The 22,498-nt window shown below is 41.7% G+C and overlaps 1 protein-coding gene across 1 annotated transcript in view; it reads left to right on the forward strand.

Moving 5' to 3' along the window:
* Window positions 1-386: 386 nt before the first annotated feature.
* Window positions 387-22,498, forward strand: part of KLHL2 (kelch like family member 2) — a 96,429-nt gene continuing 74,317 nt past the window's right edge. Inside the window, exons 1-2 of the mRNA XM_045798697.2 lie at window positions 387-548; window positions 12,615-12,740. Of these exons, the coding sequence (XP_045654653.1) occupies window positions 523-548; window positions 12,615-12,740 (152 nt within the window). The 5' untranslated portion in view covers window positions 387-522. The remainder of the gene's footprint in view (window positions 549-12,614; window positions 12,741-22,498) is intronic.

Consider the following 22,498-nt stretch of genomic DNA (forward strand, 5'->3'; position numbering starts at 1 on the left):
CTGGGCACGCCCGCCCCGCTCCCGGCTGGCGCCCGCCCGCCTCCACCAGCAGCAGCAACAGCAGCAGCGCCAGTAGCAGTAGCAGCAGCAGCAGCAGCACCCTCCGCAGCGGCAGCAACCTCAGCAGCAGCAACAGCAGGAGCAGGAGGAAGGGGAGGCGCCGAGGGAGGGGTCCTCTGCCGCCGCGGGAGGCCGCATCGCCGTCCCGTCACGGCGTCGGCGCGGCCGGGGCCGAACCCGGAAGTGGCCGAGCCCGCGCGCCCGCCCGTCCCGCCGCCGCCGCCACCGCCCGCACTCCGGCGAGCGCGGGAGCCGCGCAGGCAGACGGAGCGCGCCCGGCCGAGCGGGCCATGGCCGCGGGGGCCGCCGCCGCAGGTGGTGGCGCGCGGTGAGGCGAGCGCGGCGCCCCCTCTGGGGCGGATGGAACGCGGCTCGGCGGGCGGGCAGTGCCGGCGTCCGCGGCTGGAATGGTGCTGGCGGCGGCGGTCGGTGCCTGCGTTCTGAAGCCCGAGAGGAGCCACAATGGAGACGCCGCCGCTGCCTCCCGCGTGAGTGAGCGGGCGGGCGGGCGGGCTGGCTGTGCCGCTGCGGATAAGCGCGCCGCTGCGGCGCGTGTCGCCGGCTGTGGGTGCTGTTCGGGGACGGCCGCCCGGTGCCCGCCGGCGGCTTCCGCCGGGAGTCGCCGGCGGGGAGCGGACGCCGGGGGCGGCGGGAGGTGGGAGCTGCGGGGCGTGACGAGGCGCGGTTCCCGCAGTCCTGAGGCGGATGCGGACGGAAACTCAGCCTGGCCAGGCAGTGACTTAAAACCCTGTCCAGGATTTCCAGGGAAGGGTCTTCCCGATCCCAGGCGAATAGAAGATTCGGGATGGGGCTGGGCATGGGGACTGTGCCCGTCCTGTGTACGCCTCCCTGGAATGCATGGGCTGCTGGTGCCCAGCTTGCCACCCCCTTTCTGGGGGATGGAGATGTGCTGCACGGGAGTCCGTTGAAAAAAGGAAACTGGAAAGTACCAGACAACCGGTGTCTAAATCAATTGATCTTAGGTTGCTTGCTTCTCTGAATTTAGCAAAATTAATATCTGAGGAGCTTTTAGATCACTCTAAATGAGCCACGGCTCTTCAGGGCATGTGACCTCTTTTACCTGGCACTGCAGAAAATTGTATCCAGAAACCAGAGCATCTTCTGTTTCCTTGGTACCCTGGGCGAATTAGTAGTGTAGCGGGCACAGGTGTCTTTTCCTCAGTACCCAGATACATCCGAGATTCCTGCAACGAAACTACTTTCCAGAAATAATAACAGCTGAGCAATTATTGTGGAAGATGCTGAAAGATTTGCATCATTCAATACAATATTATTTTTTTTGAAAGTATTTGGTAAAAGTGAACTGTAAATCTCCAGGAGTTTTGAAAATTTCAATTTTGATTTGCCTTCCTTAGGTTAACCTTTATGAAGGAACAAGAGCTCTTTGAATCTGACTTTTCAAACCGCAAGCAAACCTCATTCTGAGAGCGGTGTACCTTTTCATGAGAGCTTATTCATGGAGCCTTATCGTTTTTCACTTAGATTTGGCCAGCTTCACTCCATGGCAGTTGTACCGCACCAGCCTCTTGTGGTTATTTGGCAGAATTCCAGCCAAAATATGGATATTTGGCTTGGGCTGAATAATTTTTTGATGTCGAGTCCTTTTAGGAGAGCTAATAGGATCCTGGAACTACAATTTCTAAAAGTGCCGTACAGAATTTTTAGCTTGAGTAGAGCAGGTCATGGGGATCTAAGGAGTAGATGATAAGACTGATGAATTGACCCTCCTGGGCTGGTAGAAACAAGGGCTCAGTTGCTTCCTGATCGCTGTGGCTTCGAGGGCTTTGTTTTCTGGTCATGTTCTTCAGCAGCTTTGGGAAAGCTCCTGAACCCTAGGAAACATTATGGTGGATTGTTAGCATCAGCAGCGTGAATACAGCACCAGCACATGGGTTCTGTCCAGGCTCAGAGGCAGTTAAGGCAGGAAATGTTACCTGTATATAGACAGCACATATTATATAGAATATACCATGTAGGCATGTTATCTGTAGTAAATCTGCCCCCTTTATATCTCTTCTGCAGGCCCATTTTACTTTTGGAGCAGAGGGAACTAAAGGAAAGAACAGGGGCTCTTAGAATGCAGGTGAAAAAAGGGTGTGGACAATAAGCAGGCTCTGGAGGGAGGGAGTAGAGACATAGAAAATGATTTATATAGACGTAATTGAAAATGAAATAGATGTGTGCGTGCAAATATTGATAAACTGAATCTAGGACAGATCACTTAACCATAATTTCGGTATCTAGCACAATTCTTTGGTAGTGAGACTCCATCAGTAATGCTGAAACAACGGCAGGCTGAGATGTAATGGAAAGCTAGGAATGCCAGCAGGGATGAAAGAATTGTTAAAACTACTTTTAATCATGGGTGGCTAAAGTTGGTGAGACTTCTTCATTGTTCATGTTCATTTAATAATAAATACAAATAGGGTTTATTTTCATTTGGTCTTTGTAGGATTAACCCTCAGTTCAGAGTTTGTTAGAATCAGAAATAGTTTTCCTTCCTATCCCTTGTCCTATTTGCCTTCACTCCGATTAGCTTACTTTTTCCTTCCACACTAAATCATGGGGTGCTGTGTTTGAGAGAATTTCAAGGCAGTGTCTTTGGAAGGAGCTTTATTGAGCCTCACTGGGCTAGAGCTTGGTAGATGGAAGCAGTGGAAGTTATTGGGAGGGCTCAGCCTTTCACAAGGTTAGATCTTTAGCCTGAGCTTTAAGGCAAGGCAGGATATTTGATGTGGGCTTAATATGCCTTGGGTGATGTGGTTGGAAGCAGGGACTCATTCTCTTTGAGTGAGTGTCTGTTAACTCATTAATTCTGCAGATATTTGAATGCCTATCTCTGCCTGGCACTGTGTAGGAGCTTATGCTCGTGCTTCTTTCCTAACAGCCAGTTTCACATTGTTTTCAAATTCCACCTTGCTGCCTTTGGCCTGTTAGCACGTTGTCTTGGAGGGGTAGAGGTTCCCTAGTTCCTTTGGGATAGGCTTGTTGAAATCAGGTTTTGATCTCTTGTACTCTTTCCACTCTTTGCCTCCAAGTTCTCCTCATCCTTTTTGATTCTCATGTTGTCATTGGGCTTTATATCTCTGCTTATTGTTTTTTGCATTCTGTATGTGGCATTTAGATTCTCTTGCATTTTGGAGTCTGGGTGATAGGAAGATTATAGGACATATGCCTCTGATCGAACCTGAAGGTGTGTGACTTAAAACTAGATGTAGGGTAGTAAAGGAAATTCAGGTGGTAAACTGAGATGTGCAGCCCGGACCTTAGGAATGTTTCACACATTCTAGCTTTTATGGTTATTTTTGCAAAGGATTTTCATAATTATTAAGTTGAGGGAAGACCGCGGTATAGGATGGAGTGCATTCCTTTGACTGCCTCTCACTGAACTGTTTCTTAGCCCTCGTTTTCTTACTGGCTCCTCCTTCACAAGTTGGCTTTCTCTCTACAAGCCTTACGTTTTTGCTTTTCCTTCCCAAAACTAAGCAAACATGCCTCAGATACAACCATATCTTGGACCAGTGATTCCACATCACTGGAGACTCTTGGCATCGGAATTGTTCAAGCGTAGGCAGACAAACATCTTGTTGACCATGTTGTAAGGGATTTAGACAGCAGGAGATGGGTTGAATTAGAATAAAGGTTTTCAGAATTTTGGATTGCACTGACCTGTGAAGTTAAAAAAACTGAGGTCCAACAAAGAATTGCTAAGTTTTTTGTTTTGCCTAGCAGAAAAAAAAATATCGATAAAATAATAATTATCAACTCTCATCATCTTTTGGTAAAAGAAAGGACATTTTGGTGTCCCTTTCCAAATAAAAAGGACATTATCTCAGACTAGAGAATAGTGTTTAAATTGAATTAATTTTATTTTTTGAAAACTTACTACATTTTCCTTATTTTTGTCACAGACCAGTAAAAAGTTCACTGAAGTCTGACATTTGTGATCCACTGGACCAGATGACCTTTAATGTTCTTTCTACTTTTAAGATTCAATTACTGTGGGGGCGCCTGGGTGGCACAGCGGTTAAGCGTCTGCCTTCGGCTCAGGGCGTGATCCCGGCGTTACGGGATCGAGCCCCACGTCAGGCTCCTCCACTATGAGCCTGCTTCTTCCTCTCCCACTCCCCCTGCTTGTGTTCCCTCTCTCGCTGGCTGTCTCTATCTCTGTCAAATAAATAAATAAAATCTTTAAAAAAAAAAAAAGATTCAATTACTGTGAATTTGGAACCTTGACACAGTTTACCCCAATATTCATTGGTTTGTCTTTTATAGCACATTGGAATGTATTCTTGTTTTTGTTTCACTAGATGTGAATGTATAAATTGGGCATCTATCAGATCATAGGTGAATCTCCTCAGTGACAAAGATGTTTAAAATATTTAGGAGCAATAATGGCTGACAAGGTAATGTTGAGAGAAGACATGGATCAATGTGTGTTGAAGGAAGTGTTATATAAGGAAAATTCTGAGGTGTATTTGGGAACTTGAGAAGTGGATTTTGGAAATAGGTAACATTTCTGCAGTAGTCTTAAAATTTTCTGATGCTGGGAAATGGCTCACCCCCTTCCCACTAAATAGCCCCAAACCTTGTTTCTAATCTATACTTCCTAATGCACACAGTAGGCATTCAGTAAATATTAGTGAGTGTGCTTTCATGAAGGTGACTGTAAATTTACTCATCTGTGGCTGTTATGGAGTTGCATCAGGAATGTTTATGAAAACAATTGAACTTCTTAAGATCAGAGGGAAGGTTCTTTCAAGGTGATACAGAGAATAAAAATTGCTTTTCAGATGCTCTTCTATAGAATTCTTCCAAATTCCAAGTGTATTTACTGTTTATGATAAGGGAGTTCAGGTTTTTCATTCATATTTATTGGGTGCTTACTATGACAAGGCTTTGGAGATACCTCAGAAAACAAAGTCCTTTTCCTCCTGGTTGAAACCCATAGTGAACAAATACATAACACAGTTACTGTAGTGCGTGGGTCAGTATATTTTATCTGTTATGTGCTTTACTGTTTTACATTTCAGACTATTGGCATTTGCTGAAGTGTTTTTTTGACCAGTTCTTTTCACTGATCCTGCCTTGAGAAATAAGCTCTTGCTTTCCATGACGCTACTTTTTTTTTTTTGCTTTCCTTCTGTAGTTTTTAGGTTGCTAAATGTGATTTACTTTATCTAATTTAATCTTGTCAACACCCTTATGGTGTAGGTCTCTGTTGTCTTTTTTTAGATGGTAAGTTACTTTTCATAGGTTATCCGGTAGAGGAGAAGTTGGGACTCATTGATCACTTTTTTCCTGTTCTACATGGCTTCTCTTCCGCTACTGTTTGTTGGCCGTGGCAGCTCCTCACAAATGCAGGTCTTGGCCAGTTCTTTTTAATCAACTATTAATCACTAAGTTGTGGCTACATCTATGTCTTAAGCCTGGGCTCTAGATCTGTGCTTCGGTCTTGCATTTTCAGCTTCTTACAGAGCATCTCCTCTTAGCTTATGTCTCAGATTCAGCATGCCTAAAACTGAGTTCTCAGACTGACTTCCCTTTATAACGTCTGCACTTACTCAGTGGAATAATCATTCTTCTGGTCCCAGATACCCAAAGCCTTGGAATGGTCTCTGATTTCTCTCTCTCATCATCTTCCACATCTTATCAGCTTACAGGAACTGCAGAGTCCTGGTTTCAAGTGTTCATTCTGACTACTCCCATTCTGATGAACAGATTTTATCCTTTGATACCTGCATTTTTTTCCCTCCTACCTTTTATCCTATTAACCTTTATGTATTCTTTCCTCACCTTTCAGTCCACCTACTGTTTTGACCCCAACAACATCTTAGAGTCACATCAAATAACTTACCAAACCAGTTACCTCAACCAGATGATCAGAACTCTATCATTTTGGCCTAATCTTATAGTATGTTCAAAATTATTATTTGCTTTTGACCTCCTAGAGTAAACTCTGCCTTATCACAAGGCAGGAGTCTCCAGCCTTTTCCTATCCTGTCCCCGGTTAAAACAACTTGGAATTCTTCCAAGGCCCACTTGGAACCCTGTCTTCCTTCACAGAGTCTTCCCTATTTACTCCAATTCATTCCAGCTGCTGTTTGCATTGTTACAGTATCAGTAACCCATTATCTTGCACTTGTGTACTGACTTGTGCCATTCCCTAGAGGTTTCAGATGTGCCTCCCCACTTAGAGGGTAACTGGAGAAGTTTCCTGCCTTCAACCTCCCGTATATCTCTCACTCTGCGTAATGTTAGGGCATGCAGTTGGCATCTAGGCAGTGCCTACCTACTTGATTTATTAACAGTGGTGGTTGTCTGGAGTATTGCTAATAACTTTTGATTGAATGTTGCAATTAAAAATGAGGAAGGCCAGTAACATCCATAAAAATATGTCTCTACATTCAGTTTAGCTCCTAACCTCAACATTTTTCTTCTTAACTCTATATTTACATTCATGCAGTATTTAGTGCTTGCGCAGCTCCCTGAGGCAAGTAGGTGAGGTGTTATTATCTTTGACTTTCCCATTACATTTCATATGAGACATATTTGTGGAATAATAAAATCTTATTGTATAAGTAAACAGTCTGAAGCCCAGAGAGGCCAAGTGACTATACCCAAGGTCACTTGGTTAGTATTTGGTGTAGGCAAAACTACAATTCAGGTCTTCCAGCTCCATCTGGTCCTCTTCTAGTGCCTTTTCATTCAAGTGCTAGAAAATGTAGCCTAGTCAACTGAATCGTCAAATCAAATTGCTGCCCTCTCTTACTAGCCAAGTGCTGGTAATGCTAGGAAAAGTGGCGAAAGAAAGGCCAGAAGTATGAGTTGATAAAAGACATGGAAGTGTTGGAAATGCATCATCAACCTCCTCCTCCCGATTTTAGCACCTTGTAAATACCCTACTCTGACAGGGCTTTGTTAACTGTTTATAACATATTCTTTAAAATAAGGTTGATCTTGCATAAGGCATACTTTTACCCTGGTCCCTTTCCTGGCAATAGTCACTGCCAGGGACAAAAAGTGCCTGATTGTGCTCTGTTTGTCATGTAGGTGGGAGGGAAGGAGGGAGAGAGCTGAGTTGAACTGAAGCAGAGCTTTTTACAGCTCTATTGTTCTACTATCAGAGAGCAATTATATTCCAACTTCCATCAACCTCTCCACTTCAGACATCCCAACCACCTCCTCCTGCCAGTGCTTCCCCACACACTTAACATAAAGCCACACAACTAAATCCTAGGGGGAGAAGACGGGATGTATGTGATTTCTCCCTCTGTCCTCCAATAGGTTCAGTGCTCTGCTTTCATTGCTAATCCGTTTTAGTAAAATTGGGCCTTTCCAGCTTTTCCAGCTCAGGGAAATCTGCAACATAACTTTTGGCAGGATATGTACAATACTGATGTATTCAGTGGCATTACCTTTTATTCTGTCACCATGCAAAGTTATTACAATATTGTTGACTATATTCCCTATGCTGTATTTCTCATGGTCATGACTTATTTTATAACTGGAAGTTTGTACCTCTTAATCCCCTTCACCTGTTTCACCCCCCCCCCCCCCAAACCTCCTCCTCTCTAGCAACCACTAGATTGTTCCCTAGATTTATGGGTCTCTGTCTCTTTTGTCGTTGTTTGTTTAGATTCCACATGTAAATGAAATCGTATGGTATTTGTCTTTGACCTTTTTCACTTAGCATAATACTCTTTAGGTTCATCCATGTGGTTGCAAATGGCAAGATTTCAGTGGCATTAGTATGATGTCTTGTAAGGTGTTCTCTGCCTAGATGGCAGGGCTCTTTGTTTTTTTTTTTTTTTTTTTTTTTGCGTTTCTCTCACAGATGCTTCCTATTCAGTTCCTAAAGGTCTTCATACTGAAGGTATAATCCAGATTCTTACATGTCAGTAGGGCAGACATTAACATTTTTAAGCTATATTTATTTGTTAATATGACCATATATTTGTAGATTATACTTAGTCTGCTGGCTCTGTACCTAATAAAAGTTTAAATGTCGAACACTTGAAGAGAAATTTGCAGAGAATGTCTCTTTGTCTTTAGCTAATTGCAAAAACTGAAACCACAACTCTGCTGCAAACCAAAACATGTTTCCAGTGGAGAAAGCCCTCTATTTTTACAACCTCTAAATACTATGGTGGTTATTTGGGTGAGATGGAGGATGTGAGAGTATTTCGTTGGGAAACTGTAGAGTGACTTAACAAATACTAGTTAAAATATTGGTTATGGTTGAATCTGTACTTCTAATATCTTGTCTTTGTGAATGGGAGCAGTGTTAGTATGATAATCAGCTTCTGAATGCAAGTTTAGCTAGGAAGACAGCAGAGGAAATAGGAGAGATGTTACAAGGTAATGGAGAAACTTCAGAGCAGTACAGCATGGATGGTGACTTTGAAAACAACAGCTGCTGACGTGAACTTGGCAGAAGTTTGTGAGTAATGGTGGGTGACTCATTGCAAGCAAGGGAGTCTTGCAGCTTTTGAGATGAACAGGCAGAGGGGAGAGCAGAGATGGTGGCCACCCAGGGGCTAAGTATTTGTGTCCTGAATGTGAAAATGTCTGGTCCCCTGTTAAATTTTGCAGCTGCATCATTCACATGAATTATAGCATTGTTTCCACCAGAAAACCCTAAAAACATGAACAGCCTATATTTTCTGAAGTGTTTGTTCTCAATCTGAGATGATTGTCCCAGGGTGGGAGGTAAGTGGGTGGTGGGACATATTACATCACCGTTTAAAAAAATTTTTTTTAAATTATACATAGCTGCCTTTCACCCCTACTTCTGGAGATGCTGTCATTCTGATATACCTAGTCCTATAAAAAGGGCTTGCTTGAATCTTCATGTGAAAAGGGATGATTGTGTGCAGTTTGAAAAAATTGCTTGGGTCATGCTGGTCCTGTCCCCTGCCATTGGGAATCACTGTTCCAGAGCAAATACTGTATATCTAAAGAGACTATACCTCATTTCTAAGATGGCCTCAGAACCAACCTCTGCTTGGTTATGGATCTTGACTCTTTGAGGGAGACAGCCCTGTTAGAGTCTTTATTTTCTTCTTCTCTGAGAATTCATTTACTGCCAGTAGTGTGTTTTGGGACAGAGAGTTACCTAGTTACCTAGTCTGAGAAGCCAACTTTGCCTGCAGCTGGAAATTTGCAAAAGAGTCAGTCACTGAAGAAGACTTCAGGATTATCTGTTATAAAGTGCAGCCATGTATTGGGATCCAAACCCTTGGAAACCTCAACTGTTTTAAAGTATGTTTTGATAACAATAGGCTATTGGACAATTTTAAGACTGGTTACAGAGTGAGTATAGAGTTTGGAAGAGATTTAAAAATGAAAGAACCTTGAGAAAGTATCTCTTCCGGATAATTTAAAGAAGACAGTTCTCAGAAAGAGAAGCTTCTCTGGAAAAGGCTAGCTCCTGCTTTAGAAGGGAAGCCGGGAGAAGGTATAACTACACTTAACTGGTATAACTTAAAAGGTAAACCTTCACCTCCCACTTACCTGCTTCCTAGTATATGTTCATTTTCCACATCTGTAGTTTCAGGCATGATGTGTCATTTTATTACTCAGTTATGCTTCTGGATGAGAGCTATCTAACACAAAACCACATAGGAAGTGGAAAATTATGGAAAGGACTTTAGTGCTGAAAATGTAGCCCTGTGCAGCAGGGTGCTGTATTTCTAAGTAGCTCTCAGTACAGAGAACACTTAAAAAAATTCAATGTTATTTCGTACTTACTCCTTTAAGCCTTTGAATAACGTCTTTTCTTTGTAGAGTTTTTGGAGTACATCAGGAAAAGCAGGAGCTGAAAATAGCTTTAAGAATGCCCCAATATAGATATTGATTATTATATGGTAGCTGTCTTAAAGTTAATTCTCTAATGCCGGAAGTTTTAATTCATGATTTCTTAAGCAAATATTAACACTCTTGACTCTTATATAATATTCTTTCTAGGGCTGAGTTGTTTTTGCTTCCATTCTGAGCATTGAAAAGACTTCTATGATAGTTTTGCCAATCCTCAATATTATATTTCCCCTTTGTTGTAAACTCTTAAGTTATTAAACGAGAAGCAGATGTAAATCTTAACTTGCTATACACGTGGACATTCAGTGTTATGTGGACAGAAAGTTTGCATAGGTTGCATATATCTACATAATTTCCTTTGTCCTACTATTTTCTTTATGAAAGGATGGTGGGAAGTAGCATTATGAGAATATGTCTTATACTATAAAATGTTTCCCAGTCTCCTCTGCCAGATCTGACTGTTCTTTCATCTTTGGCTCCTAGACTTAACTAGCTCTTTTTCTCAGGTCAGGTGTAACTCATCCCTCTCTCCACACACACACACACACACACACACACACACACACACAGGCCACAGGGAGTAGAGTGCACCATGCTGTTCTCCCACCTGTGGGCTCACCCACTGGAAGCAGTGTCTTGCACTAATTTATGTGTAAGGCCCCTTTAAAAACTCTCAAGGGGTGGGGAAACAGGACTTACATCCACTTCTATTTTTTTTTTTAAAGATTTTATTTATTTATTTGACAGAGAGAGAGAGAGACAGCCAGTGAGAGAGGGAACCCAAGCAGGGGGAGTGGGAGATGGAGAAGCAGGCTCATAGCGGAGGAGCCTGATGTGGGGCTTGATCCCAGAATGCCGGGATCACGCCCTGAGCCGAAGGCGGATGCTAAACCGCTGTGCCACCCAGGCGCCCCTACATCCACTTCTAGTATGCAAACCCTGGAACAATCAGATGCCTCAACTCGTGTTGACTCTTGGGGCTCGAAAGAATGAGCAAGGATAGCATCTATGGTTGATGATGGAGGTTACATTAATGTTTGAGTGCCTGGGTTTCATTGCTTTCATGACCATATATGAAATCAATGATTCCCTACATTTCTATCCAGCTAAAGTTTTCTTTCCAGCTCTAGACTTTAATATGCCAGTATGATATCTTCACTTGGATGTCTGATATCTTAGAAGCTCTTCATTCCTTCTGGACATTCTCTCACCTCCTGGTCCTGCTTTAAATCTCACTTCTCAGTTGGGCTATTGATGATCTGATGACCTTATTGACTCGTGTAAGTTGCATCACTCCATACTCTTGCTTCTCTTTACCCTGCCCTTTTTCTTCTGTCACTCTTTTCTGATCTACTTCACTGGCTTGTTCTGTGTATTATTTCTTCTGTCTCTCCCCTTGCCCCTGCTAGACTCCAAGGTCTGTGAGGATAGGAGTCTTTGTTGGTTCCTTGTTCACATGTATCCCAAGTGCCTGGAAGAGTGCTTGGTACATAGCTGGCACTCAAATAATATGTGCTGAATGAATTTGTGAGAGATAATGTTTTAAAAATGAATGATCCTTTCAAAATGGGTCAGGAAAGGAAGAGGTGTGAAGAGAAATGCAGCAATAAATAATGATGTTCGCCTGTTCTTTGTGTGATATATATGCAAGTACGATTTCTTTAGGCTTAATTTGGTATCCTGATTTTTTTTTTATTTAATAGCTTTATTGAGGTATAATTTACATGCCATAAAATTCAACTATTATAATTGTACAATTCAGTGATTTCTAGTACATTTCTGGAGTTGTGCAGCCATCTCCTCAAAAAGTTCCCTTGTGTCCATTAGCAGTTAATCCCCCCTCCCTGCCATGGTACCTTGATTTTGTTAATTTTTTTTGCCCCCAAGTCTCAAAAGAATAATTTATACAGCAGTACTAATATAGCCCATGCTCTTGAAAATCATGTTTAAATATGAAGTTATCATTGCTTAATGTAGGAAATGGTATGGAACATTAGTGAAAAGAATGAGCTCGAAGAGTCAGACTGGCTTCAGTCTCACCCAGCTCTACTATTTAGTTACCCAAATTATTTTTTGCCTTCATCTTTTCATCTGTTAAATGGGGATAATAATAGTAATGACTTCACATAGTTGTTGTTAAGATTAAGCAAATAATGCAGGTAAATGACTTAGTACTGTGGCTTCTCTATAGCAAATACTCAATAAACTCTAACTAACATGATTAATCTCTTGTTACAAGAGTGTTGAAATTTGTGGGGCAAATAACCTGGCAGGTGGAGAGCAAAATTCAAATCAGATTCTGAGTTTTTGAAGTTTGTGTAAAATAGGATCCTGTTCCTGTCTTGTAATAGGTTTGTAAATAATATATGACTACAACAAATTGTTAAAAGCAGGTTAATTTCCAACACAGAGGATCATTTCTCAGCATTTTTATTTTGAGTTGTCTGCTGAACCACTTTTACTGAATTTTCTGTGCTCATCTTTGACAGAGCTTGGACACCGTGGAGGTGATTACCCACTTTTTTCATTAAAATTATAGTGACCATCAGAAAATGTTCTGAATTGTGTCGTAATCTTACATTGAGGTATACCGTGAGACTTCCTTTAAACATGTTTGGGAGATTCACTGTATCTCTTGTAGCCTGATAAGCCTGAACTAAATGATCTATAATAAGGTCTTTTCTGTTTTTTTTGTTCTTTTCTTTTATGTACAGATGCACAAAGCAGGGTCATCAGAAGTCTCTCGATTCAAAAGATGATAATACTGAAAAACACTGCCCCGTGACAGTGAATCCTTGGCATATGAAGAAAGCTTTTAAAGTCATGAATGAATTAAGAAGGTATTGTTACGTTAATATACATGTAACCATGGGTGTCTTTCCTTTATTTTTTACTTGTTTATAGTGAATATACTCTTCATGCCTCATCGTTGCTTTGTGTGATACAGAGAACATTAAAAGCTTTTTCTGCAGGTTTTTTTTTTTTTATCAGGGGCATGAATAGTATAAGACTTCTCTGTCTGTTATGGGAGCCACTAGCCACATGTGGCTAGTCTGAATTGAGATGTTCTGTAAGTGGAAAATATATAATGGATTTCCGAGATTTAATACAAAAAAGAATGTAAAATGTTTTATTAATAAGTTTTAAGAATATTGATTACATTTTAAAATGATAATATATGGGATATTTTTCATGAAATAGGATATATTATTGAAATTATTTTCACTTCTTTTTTAATGTGATTAGTACAAGATTTTGACATTGCATTTATACTTTATATCTATCTATCTATCTCCCATATTTCTACTGGACAGCACTGGTCTAGGGTTTCTAACTTACCACAAAGAATATGGAAAGAAGACTGTCAGAGAGGGACACCTGATTGGCTTAGTCAGTTAAGCGTCTGCCTTCGTCTCAGGTCATGATCTCAGGGTCCTGGGATCCAGCCCCACATCGGGTCCTGGGATCCAGTCCCACATCGGGCTGTCTGCTCAGCGGGGGGTCTACTTCTCCCTCTCACTCTCCCTCTGTGTGTGCTCTCTCTCACAAATCAATAAAATCTTAAAAAAAAAAAAAAAAGAGAAAAATGTGACTGATGGTGGTGGTAGTCATCGTAGTGGTAGGAATTTTGAGGATTGGTGACAAATCCATTGCTAAGGTAATTCTCAAGTATGTTGAGAGTCACTGATATGAAAGGAATGACTTTGAAAGTTGATGGAGAGATACCTGGGGTGGCTCAGTCGGTTAAACATCTGACTTTTGATTTCGGCTCAGGTCATGATCTCAGGGCTGTGGGGTTGAGCTCCATTCCATGTTGGGTGTGGAACCTGCTTAAGATTCTCTCCCTCTTTCTCTACCCTAAGTTGATTGAACCACGAGTAATTTTATTTTTCAATTAAAAGACTAATTTATGTAGTAACAGTCTTGGTTTTCTTAGCTGTTTGTGAAAGACATGTATTATTATTATTTTTTTACCCCATTGTTCTCTTTGTGGAAGTACATATATTTAAAAGCTTGGGCTACAAAGAACGGAATGACATACTTTCCTTCTATCTGTTTGTGCTATGTCTTCCTAAAAGCCCATGCTATAGGTCCATCATTTGTTTCTTCTCTACTTAAAGATTCAGTAAATATTTATCTGTTGGGTGCTGGAGATACAGTGGTGAGCAAAAACAGACATGTAGCTAATGGTTGAATGCAGGAAGCAGGCATTAATCAGAGAATTACACACATAATTTACTGTAAATTTTAAGGGTAGTAAGTGCTACAAAGGAGGGCTGCCTGGTGCTGTAAAGGTGGATTACAGTGGTCAGGAAAGGCTTCCTTGGGAAGATAAAAATAATTGTGCTGAGATCTAAAAAGCAAAATAGAGGTAAAGAAATGAAGCCAGGATGGGGGTGAGAGAGATTAGAGAACAGGGTTCCAGGCACAGGGAATGGCAGTGCCCAAGTCTGGTGGTGGGAGGGAGCTGGCCTTATTGGAGGAACTGAGGGGCAGCTGGGGCACAGATGACCAGAAGGGGTAACGGTAAGAGAGAAGCCTGAGTGGGCAGGGGAGGCCCAGCATACTTAGGGCTTTATACATTTTGGACTTTATCAGGAGTCGTCATGGGAGGAAGCCATTGGAGAGTTTTAAGCAGGGTTGTGACATGATCAGATTTTCATTTTGAAAAGAACATATTTGCTGCCAGGTGGAAAGTGGATTGGAGAAAGACAAGAAAGTTAAATTGACTGTTACATATTTAACTTGCTTCCTGGTCCTGCTCTGACAGCATTTTTATCTTTATTTATTTTTAAAGATTTTATTTATTTGAGAGGGAGTGCATGTGGGGGAGGAGGGGAGCAGCAGAGGGGAAGAAAGAGGGACAAGCAGACTCCCAGCTAAGTGCAGAGACTGACGCATGCTGATCCCAGGACCCTGAGATCAGGACCTGAGCTGAAACCAAGAGTCTGGTGCTTAACTGTGCCACCTGGCCATCCCTATTTTTTATTTTTATTTTTAGTACTAATTATTTTTTCCCAAATTTTTATTTAAATTCTAGTTAACGCATAGGGTAATGACAGCATTTTTAATAAGTGTGTTTTCATTTTAGTCTTTGGGCGAATATATAGTTGGGATCATCCAGCAGGTTTGGCTGTGCTGTTTTAGTTTTTTAATTCCATTGTAACAGTCGTTATGAGAAGGTGAACTGTACTGGTTACTAAATAGAACTGAAAGAAAAGAAAAACAGTCTGGTTGTTTTAAGACTGAGATCTTTAATGGCTGTTCTTTTTCTTTGAAAAGTCTAGAAAGACTGACGTTTTCTAGGCTTGTTCCCATTTCCTGCCCCGCCTGTGGGGTGCGGTAGCTGTAGCCTTCCAGCTGGTGTGAGTAGCTCTCTGTGGACCCAGGCATGACTCACTGAACTTTAGGGCAGGTGACACCTTTCCCTGAAGTGGATGACCCAGGTTTGGGGACAAACTCTTTGGCCTTGGGCCAGCTGTTTTACTTCTTTGAGGCTGAGCTATAAAATGAGGGGAGTGGACAGGATGGAATGTAAAGTTTGTGGTGCTTGGACATTGTCTGAGCCTGTGAGATTTTTTTCCTGCTTACCTGCACCTCGTCCTGGGATTATTTAGCACAAGCCTTCCTGTACCTCTTTGTCCCATTTTGGGTGTGAACTGTTTGGCTGTGAAATAGTACCTTGTTCTTTGTGTCACACCATTTTAGGAGCTAATGTGTCACTAGGCTGGTAGTTGATGCTGGTTTTCAGGACAAAGAATGACCTTTGAATAGCCGGAGGGTGTTGGCTGCCCGCTCTATGACTGTGTGATTGTTTTAATAAAGTCACTAATGGGTAGTGTTTTAAAAAATAAACTCTTTTTGGGGTTCGTCAGAATCCTTTTTTGTTTGTTTGTTTGTTTTTAATGTCATTCACTTCTCTCTTACCCCTTATGGCCCACTGAGTAACTAAAAAAAAAAAAATCTCTAGGGAGGCCTACTCCTTAAACAGTCGGAAATCTTTTATTTCCTGCCATTGCATCAGCTTCCTGCTGCCAGGAAGGGGTAGCTGAGAGCGGGTTTCCTGATTTCTGGGAAGGGAGATCTTCCTTGTTCTTACCACTCTGCTCATGGGCCCTCACCTCTACCTGGTAGAATAACAGCCGTACAGTAGGGAATGTGTTTATGAACCTTTGGCTGATGGAAGTGATTGATTTTTGTTTTTGTTTTTGTTTTAGACAGGAGGCCCAGATATAGCTACATGTGCCAGCCCAATATGAGCTTGAATAACTTAAAATTACTTGGTTTAAAAACCCTGCAGTCACTTCTAAACAGTGTATTCAACAAGTATCCGTAAGCAGCTGGTTCTCCATTGAAATCAGTTCTTGTGCCCGAAAGGCTGTGCAGGCTGTGCGGGAGGCAGAAACAGTAACAGACTTGGCAGATTCCCTGCGAGTGTCTGGATTGCTGCAGGAGATGTCCAGAGAAGAGGATGAGGTGGTGGAAGATAGTGGGCCAAAGATGATTTTCACAGGAGAAATCTGCGAGGGTCCACAGAAGTGATTTCTGCTGGGCCTCATGGCGAGCAGTAGGATTCATACAAAGGACAGGAGAGGAAAGGGAGTTCCTGGCCTGTATAATTGCAGGAGCTGGGGAGCAGATAAACAGAGCTTGTTGAATAAAGCAAATCAAGAGTTCATGCTGGGGAGTCTGTGCAGACAAGGCTAGGAAGCGGGAGAAGGATAGAATTGTGCAGGCTTAAATATCGTGATGAATTTGGACTTAATCCTGTGGGCAGTGGGAATCAGGGAAGGTTTTTGAAAAGGAGAGCAGCATTGTAAGATTAATGATGTTGGAGGAACAACCTGGCAGTGTGGTGAAAGGACGGGCCTTTTTAGCAACACATCTCTGGCAGGAAATTCAGCTCTTGAAGTTTTCCTAGCATGAACTGGCGGGGGTAGGAGTCTTTCAGAATTTGATTCAAAATCAAATCAGTAGATCTTTACAGAGTGCTTATTATGTGCAACACAGTGTATTGGGTTTGTGGAGAAGACAAGCAGACGAAATCTCAGACATGTTTTATTGAGAACAGTATGCTGTGGGCTTTTTGAGATGACCAAAAAAAGGAAATGTCAAGAGGTAGCATTTTGCCTTCACAACACATTTAAACAGAAAAACTTCAGTTTTGTAGGTTACAGGATAAGACTGTATTTGAGCTTTAAAACTTTCAATGACTATTAGTTGGGGCCAACCTGTTACTTGTTTAGAAGGAAGATAATTTTGATCCTTAACTTATATTTAGGAGTTGTAAGTTTTTAGTAAGGATAAATCATATGAAGCAATTCAAATGCTCCCCTGTACATCACATAAAAGTCATAAATATTTATTGGTTCAGTTATAACAGCAGTTTTTACGTTTCCAACAATAATTTAAACAAAAAAACCTGAAGCGCTCTCTTCAAGGAGTGCTTATTGTATTTTTCCTCCAGGACTTTTAGACATTGTGGATCCAGGTCACTAGTAGGATTAAATTATCTGTTGTGCATCTATGAAAAATTTGAGTTGTGGCTCTTTAGTTATTTGTATTTTGTTGGTTAGATGGCGAGTGAATTAAAGAATAAACTTAAGTGAGTCCATCTTTCTCTTCATAGCTTTATACTACTGTTTTTAAAAGATTTTAGGAAATTACATACGATGTGAAATTTTTTTAATGCTCTAATACCTGTTTTTTTCTATGGTAAAACATTGTGAAGTTCTTTTGTTTTCTTGTTGTACTAGAGTAGAATATAAAACATTCCTTGAAAGGTAGAGCAGTTGGGAAGAGCCCCCAAATCAAATAGACTTGTTTATTTAGAAAATTTAAGATACAGTTTGAAGCTTCTTGTCTCATTCTAACTGGTAATCTTCTACAGTGTTTCGTAAGCACATGTGATCGATCTCTTTGTAAGTGGTGTTTATTGAGCATCGATAGAATCATTCAACATTTTAAAGAATATGAATAATGGATAGTAGTGAAGTAGTTTACTGATCCAGTCTGTTTCTTTTCCCTTTCTCCACGTGGAATACTTACCACAGGTGAGATAGTGTTCTGTTTCAAAGCTAGCTTTCACTAGGCCCTCTTAAATCAGCAAATGAGAAGATCTTACTCTGGCTTTTTTTCTTTAAATTATTAGAGTTAAGAGTATCTCATGATTTATTTCACCAATGAAAAAAAAAACCTTTTAATGAGGAAGTTTTCTTTGTATACATCCTACATTTTCTACCACATAGGCTTTTCATCTGCATGGGAATTACATCAGAAATTCCTCGCTGTATTACTTTTCCCCCTGAAATCCCTCACCTTCTTCATTTCTCTGTTCTGTCTCTCCTCACCAGCTTTCCTATGTCCCTAATATCTTCTTTCACTTTATTTCTAATTATTCTTTCCATCTTCTCTCATCTGTGACCCAGTGTTCTTGCAGGTCGTCAGATCTGGAGATGTCACCTTCTCTTCCCTGAGGTATTCGGTGACGCACTGTCCCTTCCCCCGTGTCTTCCTGTGGCTCTGTTTTGTCATTTTTCACATCATTCTGTTGTCTTCATTCTATTTGAAAAGAATAATATTCTCTATTCTGGGATCCTTTAGTAGTTTCTGGCATTTTCTAAGTCACTGACTATAGTAGTTTTCCCTAACTTTCCAAATTGACTTCACTTCCTGCTTCCTGTTAGAGAATCTCAGCAGGTGCAGATCTGTTGAGGGGACTGTGCTATTTTTCAAGACTTTTACTATGATGGTGAATCTTACTAAACCCAACATCTAGGTTTTTCCCTGTGCTTAACTGCCACAGAAATTCAAATTCATATCAAAATCAAACCATCATGCTTTTAAGAAGAAAAAGAAAGAAGACAGTGGTGACACTTGTCATGATGGAAGTCATGATGGAGTTCTGTTGCTCTTCAAGATTATTGACGTTATAGCCAGATTGTCAGTTACAGGAGGTTTGGTTAAATATGACTAAGTCAGCAATCGGGAGGCCTTTCCCCTTTAAACCAGCTCATCTCCTGACCCCACCTCCCTTCGTGCCGAGGACAGTACTCTGTGATGCAGCCATGTCCGAAACAGCAGCTCCGCGTCCGGCTCATCCTCAGGTTCCTGGCCACTTTTTAATTTCCTTGGCTTCTTTCCCTCTTGCCTTGATTTCTGACCCCTTGCCTTAATTCTTTTTATGTCTTGCTCTTGTTTCTTTATCCTAACACCTGATGCTGTTCCAGAGATGACTTTGGGCCCATTTCTCACTGTAGTTTGTGGTTTGCCCATGGACTCTGGCTGACAGCTCATCTCACCAGCCTGGTGCTTTGGCTCTTCCTCTGATGCCACTTCATGTGGAGGAGAACCTCCAGGTTTTCCCTGGAGCCCGAGGAAGACAGATGGACAGATGCCATGTGATCGCCCCCACTTCCAATAGAAAGTAAATTCTTGTTTCATGTGACTACTAATTACTTTTGACCTCTCAGAGCCGGATGGCCTGTTTTACTTTGAGAAGATAAGTACACAGCAGTGATAGGTTTTTCCAGCCTTAGGAATTGGTCACTTTATGTCATAAAACTAGAGGATGTCTTGGTATGTTCAGGCATGTTTCATTAATTTTCAGAACAGTGTTTTTCCCGAGAAGGACCAATTTGCATGATGTAGTTTCATTTAGGGGATGGAATGCTGTTCTTTTTTCTGGGCAGTTTGAGTTTCACATGCGGCCCGTATAACTCTTCTCCACATTTGAGCTTAGAGGCAACTTCCTTTGCAAAGCCTCCTTAAGGTTGGGCTTGGCCTCTCTTGTGTGCTCTCAAACACCCACACCTGCCCCATCTGACAAGTTACAGGTTCATTTTTGTAACTCTCTGTTAGCTTCTTTGTTTCTCCCCACTCAGTTGTAAACTGCTTGCTGTTCATGGACATTACGTTGCTATTGTAAATGAGATACAGTAAATGAACATAGTGCTTGGTGCACAGTAGCCACTCTGGATATTTGACGAGTGAATGAATAAATGCACATTTTGCTAAATAGCAACTATTTGTCTTGTTATTCTGGAAGACTTTTCCTTCTACAGTTCATTCCATCATTAGATTTCAAGTAATAGGACTATGAACTCAGAAACTTACCATATAGACTCTGGGTATGGGCTGCTAAGCACGTTGCTCTTTTTTTTCTATTGCCAGACTTTTCATTTGTAGCTCACGCCTCCTCACCCAAAAGTTATTCTGCTTCTTATGAACATGCACATTTGGAAAGAGTTAGGGGCCAGACTCAGACACACACTGGCTGAAGGAAGAAGTTGGTCAGATCTCTCTTGTCTTTAAAATATGGTATTGCTGGGGGCGCCTGGGTGGCACAGCGGTTAAGCGTCTGCCCTCGGCTCAGGGCATGATCCCGGCGTTCTGGGATCGAGCCCCACATCAGGCTCCTCTGCTATGAGCCTGCTTCTTCCTCTCCCACTCCCCCTGCTTGTGTTCCCTCTCTCTCTGGCTGTCTCTGTCTCTGTCAAATAAATAAATAAAATCTTTAAAAAAAATATGGTATTGCTGGAGACAAAAAGATAAAAAAATGAAACACTAGAACTAAATATGTTATTGTTTTGGAATGTGACCCTTAGACTCTGTGTGTCCCAACCTAAGGTGTGGCTGCATGCTAATTTGACAGTGTTTTTACCTTATTAGTTAACTAACATCAGCTAATAAGCCGGGAAGGCCAAGCTAATTATGTGACAACCAGCAGGTGTTACGCGAGATGGTTTCAATCAATGAGTAATTGTAATTGAAGCTAAATGTAATTAATTATGTGGTTTGGGGGTGTTCAAGTGTAATTCCACTTAAGTTCCATCTTGAAATTAGAGCATTAAGAAGGATTGCTACTGACAGTAGAAAAATAGGCATCAAGATGTACTTGACTCATGTTTGAGTTGTGTCCAGATGCCCTGGTCATTATAGGAACACCTGGATGGCCCCATTCTTGAGAGGCTGTGTGCAACTCTGCTGACCTTGACCCCTCCCTCTCCTGCTCTTCTCTCGCCCTTCTCTCTTTCTGCTTTTCTAATTCCGGGGTTTCCCATGGTGCTGTGCTGCTTCAGGTCTCCACAGCATACACTGTTCTCTCTGTTACAAGTTCTCTTGCTCCTTCTCCATCCCGCTAATGCTTACTTGTTTTTAGAGCTCAGCTTAAGGTCAGTAGCTGATGGAAGACTCTTCTGACTGCTCGTCTGATTTAGATGCTCCCATAACACCTTTACAATGATGTTTTCCACTTTCTCCTGTAATCTTGGCATCATCAGTTGTTTCTGCTAGACAGCTTAAGGGCAGAGATGATCTTGCAGTGTTTTGTTGAATTTGATTTTTCTAAATATTCTTGTAGAGGTAGTGCTAAAACCCACTAAAATTAGGCCTTTTATAAATTATATATAGAACTTTAAAAAATTGTTTCTAGAATATAGTGTGTCAACTAATAAATTGGTGTTATTTGATTTATATGTTTTATTCCCTGTTTTATTTAAACTTTACCAGGTCTTGCAACCACACAGCTTTAGTCGGTTTTGTGTGGTGGTTAAAAGGCTTTGGAGCCAGACTCCATGGATTTGAATCCCGGCATTGCCACTAGTGGGCACTTATGGCTGTTTGTTCATCTTTAACCTTGACTTCCCTAGCTATACATTTGGGGGTAAAAATCATAATAATACCTACCTCATAAGGATTGTGGTGGAGTCTAAATGAGGTAATACATGCGGGTAAAGCTCTTGCGTAGCATTCTCCTGAAAACACCGCTGACTTTTCCCACCCTGGTTACTTGTGAACCTGTGGAATTCAGAGACTTGCTGAGTGGTTTTATACTCTCCGAGCAGACCACAGTGGAGGAATTACAAATGGGTGACCTTAGGCCACCTTTGATGACTCTACTGTGGGACCTGCCTGATGTCTCATACAGCATCGTGAGCCATTACCTTGACACCCATGAGCCATACCTCAGTCTAAAGGGCATAGCAAGCTCATCAGCAGTGAGGCCTGGAACATACTTATCACTAGTGCTGTGGGACTCCTTTTTCTTAGTTTCTCTGGGACTGGCGGGAAAATAGATGCCAGTAGGATTTCCAAAAACCTTTGGTGTGAACTCCACAGAAACAAGTATGTAAGCAGTGTGGAAAAGTGGAAAGCTTCAAGGACTTGGTGAAGCTCATGTGAAAATGTTGCTTGTGAACTCCTAGAAAATTACAGAAGCAGACAGGCCACCCTTGTAGGATATAGAATAGTGGAGGAGGGGGCCAAGTGTGACCTGTGTGTGCTCTACATATAAATTCAGTGCTTGCGTATTTGAGGTGTGGAAAGGACTTTGGGTTCCCCACACCCGTTTCAGTCATTACTGACATGACTACTGGTAAGGCCTGTTCTACAGTTGGAGCCCTCTTGCTTGTTCTGGAAGAAGCGTCAGCACCACTTTTTGCCAAAAAGATACTCTGTGACATTCTTACTTAGCTGGAGAGTCTCATTGAGCAGCTTGTGTGGAATGTAAAAAGTGTTCACCACATGGTTTTGAATGACTTAAAGTGGATATTTCAGAATTGGAGGTATAATTATGTTTGCTGAATAATGGTTTGTT

The sequence above is a fragment of the Ursus americanus genome, chromosome 13, assembly GCF_024610735.1.
Source record: "Ursus americanus isolate L20-20 chromosome 13, mUrsAme1.1.p, whole genome shotgun sequence".
Classification (NCBI taxonomy): domain Eukaryota; kingdom Metazoa; phylum Chordata; class Mammalia; order Carnivora; family Ursidae; genus Ursus; species Ursus americanus.